Here is a 4,714-nt window from a genome sequence, read left to right as displayed (position 1 = left end):
GTGTGTTCATTGAGAAATATCTTGACGCACACAGCCGTGCGTTCCGGGTGTTTCAGCCTCGCGCCCGTTGGCTTTCTTCTCGAGAGATGAAAGCCAAATATATTGTGAACGACTCGAATCTCGCATTTGCCGAGGCAGCGCGTAGATTACGAGTCTGCTATAAAAGGGACACACACGATCTGTGAAATAATACTGTTTGGGTGCGAGGCATTCACAGTCAGCTCCTGAGGGGGCTGGCAGTGTTCATTGAGAAATATCTCGGCGCGCGTGCATAGAAAAAAACCGTGCGCTGTCGGATGTTTCAACCTCGCAATTGTTGACTTTCTTCTCGAGGGATGAAAGCCGATATATTGTGACCGACGGCTCGAATCTCGCGTTGCCGAGGCAGCACGTAGATTACGAAACCGTTTAAATAAATATTAAACTAAACAAACAGTATTCTCTGGTGATTATGGCTGCATTTAATTCTTAATGGAATTAAAATGATGGAATATTATCTGACTTTGAGAAGTTATATATTTTAATTCAGCCTACCACCGTTTCACTTATCTAGTGTTAAAATGTTGAGCCTCGCACCGACAGGTGCAAAAAGAGTGTCGCCTCCCGCGCCCCTCCCGAGGGAGCCTGGCAAAGGAGACGGCGCTCTTGCTGCAAGCCTTCTGAGCCTAAGGTCGATCTGAGGACCGTCCTTTAGGCAAAGAAGGCTTCTGCCAGGTGGTCCTAGCTGTGGCCGGACCACTCAGAGCTGTCCCCCCCGGGGTGGAGCGATCGAGGTCGCCTCCCCCCGGAGCTCTCAGGAAATCAGTGCTGTGTTCCCGCCGTCCAGTACGCTTCGGGCCACACTGATTTCCCGCGCACGCACGCCGCTCCAGCCGCCTCTAGAAAGACCTGCGGCTGGGCAGCGAACGCGTCCGCACACCGAAAATCATTCTCGACTGCTCCCTGCCGGTCAGCCGCTTCAGGGGGTCGGGAATGAGGCTCGGTTGACACCCGAGGCCAGCCTTGAGAGGCTGGTTCCCTTAGTAGATTATCTCGGCGCATGGTCATGCTTCCGAATATATCTGTGTGGGCCCTGCGTACTGTAGAGCTGGGTTACAGACTGCAGTTCAGCTCCCCTCCCCCGAAGTTCAACGGGGTGGTCTGGACTGTGGTCGGCTCAGAGCAGGTTCGGGTTATGGAACAGGAAGTTCAATCCCTGTTGGTCAAGGAGGTCATAGAACATGTTCCTCTGCCAGACAGGGAGTCCGGGTTCTACAGCCGGTACTTCATAGTTCCCAAGAAGGATGGGGGGTTGCGTCCAATAATAGATCTCAGGCACTTGAATCGTTCTCTGAGGAGATTCAGGTTCAAGATGCTCACAATTCCAGCCATCGTGAGTCAGATCCAGTTCGAGGACTGGTTCGTCACGATAGATCTGAAGGACGCATACTTCCATATTTCCATCCTTCCATGTCACAGGAAGTTCCTGAGGTTCGCTTTCGGGGGCGAAGCGTACCAATATCGGGTTCTTCCCTTTGGCCTAGCTCTTTCCCCTTGCACCTTCACCAAGTGCATGGATGCAGCGCTGGCTCCGCTGAGACTCCAGGGCATTCGTGTACTCAATTACATCGACGACTGGCTAATATTAGCCAAGTCGTACGATATGGCAGTTCGACATCGAGATGTCGTTCTAGCCCATATCAGGTGCTTGGGGCTGAGACTCAACACAAAGAAAAGCGTGTTGACGCCCTCCCAGAGGACTATGTTCCTGGGAGTGGTATGGGACTCCACGACGATGCGGGCACAAATGTCTCCTGCACGGGTGGAATTCATACGGGCGATGGTCTCCAGAGTGAAGCTAGGCCACAACCTCACTGTGAAGCAGTTTCAGAGACTGCTGGGGCTCATGGCAGCAGCGTCCAACGTCATACCTTTGGCCTGCTACACATGAGACCCCTACAGTGGTGGTTGAGAGCCAAGGGGTTTTCCCCGAGGGGAAATCCGTTCCGTATGATCAGGGTAACGCGCAAATGCCTTCGTTCTCTCGTCATATGGAGGAAACCTTGGTTCCTGTCCCAGGGACCGGTGCTGGGAGCATCATGTTGCCGGAAAACCGTTTCAACAGATGCCTCCCTCACTTGGTTGGGGCGCGGTCATGGACGGCCGCTTTGCGAGAGGTCTGTGGGAGACCCGGCATTCTTCCTGGCACATCAACTGCCTGGAAATGCTGGCGGTCTACAAAGCTCTGAGGAGCTTTTTCCCAGACCTCCGCGGCCACCATGTCCTGATACGCTCGGACAACACTTCTGTAGTCGCGTATCTGAATCATCAGGGGGGTCTGAGGTCGCGCCCTCTATGCAGACTGGCACACCAGATCCTTCTGTGGTCCCAGGGGAAACTGTCGTCTCTCAGAGCGATGTACGTCCCCGGGGACCAAAATCAGGGAGCAGACGTCCTGTCGAGGCGGGGGCTGAGGCCCGGGGAGTGGCGACTCCACCCAGAGGTGGTGGAAGCCATGTGCGTGAGATTCGGCCCAGTGGAAGTGGATCTGTTCGCGTCTCAAGAGACGTCCCACTGTCCACTGTGGTTCTCTCTCAGGCATCCAGCTCCGCTGGGGCTGGACGCCATGATGCAGACGTGGCCAAGGCTGCGTCTGTACGTATTTCCCCCGATCGTTCTGCTCCCGGGAGTCTTGGAGCGAGTCCGCCGGGAGGGGATCAGCCTACTTTTAGTAGCACCCCGCTGGCCGACCCGAGTATGGTTCTCGGACATTGTAGCACTGCTGGACGGCCTTCCGTGGCAGGTCCCTCTGAGGAGAGATCTGCTGTCGCAGGCAGGGGGCACAATATTTCACCCCCGGCCAGAGCTGTGGAACCTCTGGGTCTGGCCCCTGAGGGGGCTCGGTACCTAGAGGCTGGCCTGTCAGCAGATGTTGTCGAGACCCTACTCAGCTCCAGGGCTCCTTCTACCAGGAGACTGTACAGCCTGAAGTGGAATGTGTTTTCCACTTGGTGTAGAGAGCGTGAGGTGGACCCAGTTAACTGCCCAGTGGCTTCAGTGCTGGAGTTCCTCCAAGATCGTTTCTCCGCCGGTCTTACCCCGTCCACACTTAAGGTGTATGTGGCTGCCATTGCGGCTTTCCACTCGCCTATAGGTGAGGGGCCTTTGGGGAAGCACCATCTGGTTGTACGTTTCCTCCGTGGGGCTCGGAGGATGAGGCCTGTGGCTCGCTCCAGAGTTCCAACCTGGGACCTGGCGGTGGTACTTGAAGGGTTGGCTGAGGCCCCCTTCGAGCCACTGGAGTCGGCTGAGGCAAAGAACCTGACCCTTAAGGTGGCCTTTCTCCTTGCTATCACCTCTCTGAGGAGAGTGGGGGATCTCCAGGCCTTGGCTATAATGCCAACTTGCCTGGAGTTTGCCCCTGGCGGAGTTAAGGCCATCTTACACCCTAGACCGGGCTATGTGCCCAAGGTGCCATTTAATGTGGCACGGTCAGTGGTTCTTCAGGCATTCCATCCTCCACCTCACGTGACGGCGGAAGAGGGGAGACTTCACCTGCTCTGCCCGGTCAGAGCCCTGAGAGTGTACCTTGAGAGGTCCTCTCAGTGGAGGAAGTCAGACCAGTTGTTGGTGTGCTTTGGTTCACCCAAGAAAGGGCTGCCTGCATCCAAGCAGACAATCAGTAATTGGATTGTTCAGGCTATAGCCATGGCTTATCAGGTGCGCAGTCTGCCTTCACCTATAGCTGTGAGGGCTCATTCTACCAGGAGCATGGCCTCCTCGGTAGCCCTCCTTTCTGGAGCCTCGCTTCAAGATATTTGCGAAGCGGCTGGGTGGGCCACTCCACACACCTTCATAAGATTTTATAGTCTGCAACTCCCTGTGACGCCTGGCGCCAGAGTGATCGCGTCCTAAGTGTGCCTGGTCTCCCAGCTTCACACTAGGGTGGCGTGCTTACGGTGTGGCATAGTGGGCATTGCGTTCCCATAGTGTCGTCACGACGACGACGCAGTGCGAGTTCCCTCGAAGGGGAACGTCTCGGGTTACGACTGTAACCCTTGTTCCCCGAGAAGGGAACGAGACACTGCGTCTCGTCGCCACACCTATCACGGGCAGAGCGCGTGCTTCATCGCAAAGGAGCTAACGTGTGTTTGTGCCGGCGTCCCTTTGTATCTTCCGGTTATGCCGTCATCTACTACGTCATGACGCAGCACCAATCAGGATTGGACAGATTTCATTCATGCTTCAGATGCGTTACGCTGAGGGCGTTCCCATAGTGTCGTCACGACGACGACGCAGTGTCTCGTTCCCTTCTCGGGGAACAAGGGTTACAGTCGTAACCCGAGACGTTTTCACACTAGCACTTTTGGTGTCGATTGACGTCAGAGTTCGGTTCGTTTGGATGATGTGAACGCTGATTTCCAAACTCGGGTGCGCAACCTCGAACCGTACCAGAGTCTGCATAAAAAGGGTGGTCTGGGGTATGGTTCATGTGAACTCCAGTACGGGTCGCTGCTGATATGAATGCAATCGTGTTAAATCATGGAAGTGAACCGCTATTGATGAAGTTCGATCGGATCTCAAGTGGACGACACTAAATACAGGTGTAATCGGGGTCTAAAACGTTCTGAGCTTGTCTACTTTCGACCACTTCCGGAGGTAGTGGAAAACACATTTGATCAGATTGCTTTCGAAATGTAAACGCTCATGTGGTCAAATGCATTCGAACAGCCGC

General features: G+C 54.8%; 1 protein-coding gene across 1 annotated transcript; it reads left to right on the top strand.

Moving 5' to 3' along the window:
• The first annotated feature begins 496 nt into the window (after positions 1–496).
• LOC309510662 (uncharacterized protein) lies at positions 497–4,306 on the top strand. The gene is made up of 2 exons (XM_082185533.1): positions 497–1,065; positions 1,244–4,306. Exon 2 carries the CDS (start codon positions 1,450–1,452, stop codon positions 3,892–3,894), a length of 2,445 nt encoding a protein of 814 aa, XP_082041659.1. The 5' UTR covers positions 497–1,065; positions 1,244–1,449; the 3' UTR covers positions 3,895–4,306.
• Positions 4,307–4,714: the final 408 nt, after the last annotated feature.

The sequence above is a fragment of the Leuciscus leuciscus genome (assembly GCF_965113295.1).
Source record: "Leuciscus leuciscus genome assembly, chromosome: 12".
Classification (NCBI taxonomy): Eukaryota; Metazoa; Chordata; class Actinopteri; order Cypriniformes; family Leuciscidae; genus Leuciscus; species Leuciscus leuciscus.
The sequence above is the reverse complement of the archived record's forward strand: the minus strand, read 5'-3'. Positions and strand labels throughout refer to the sequence as shown.

What these genes read in the sequence shown, in the direction of transcription:
- LOC309510662 (XM_082185533.1), top strand. Translation starts at nt 1,450, where the DNA reads ATGTCACAGGAAGTTCCTGAGGTTCGCTTTCGGGGGCGAAGCGTACCA.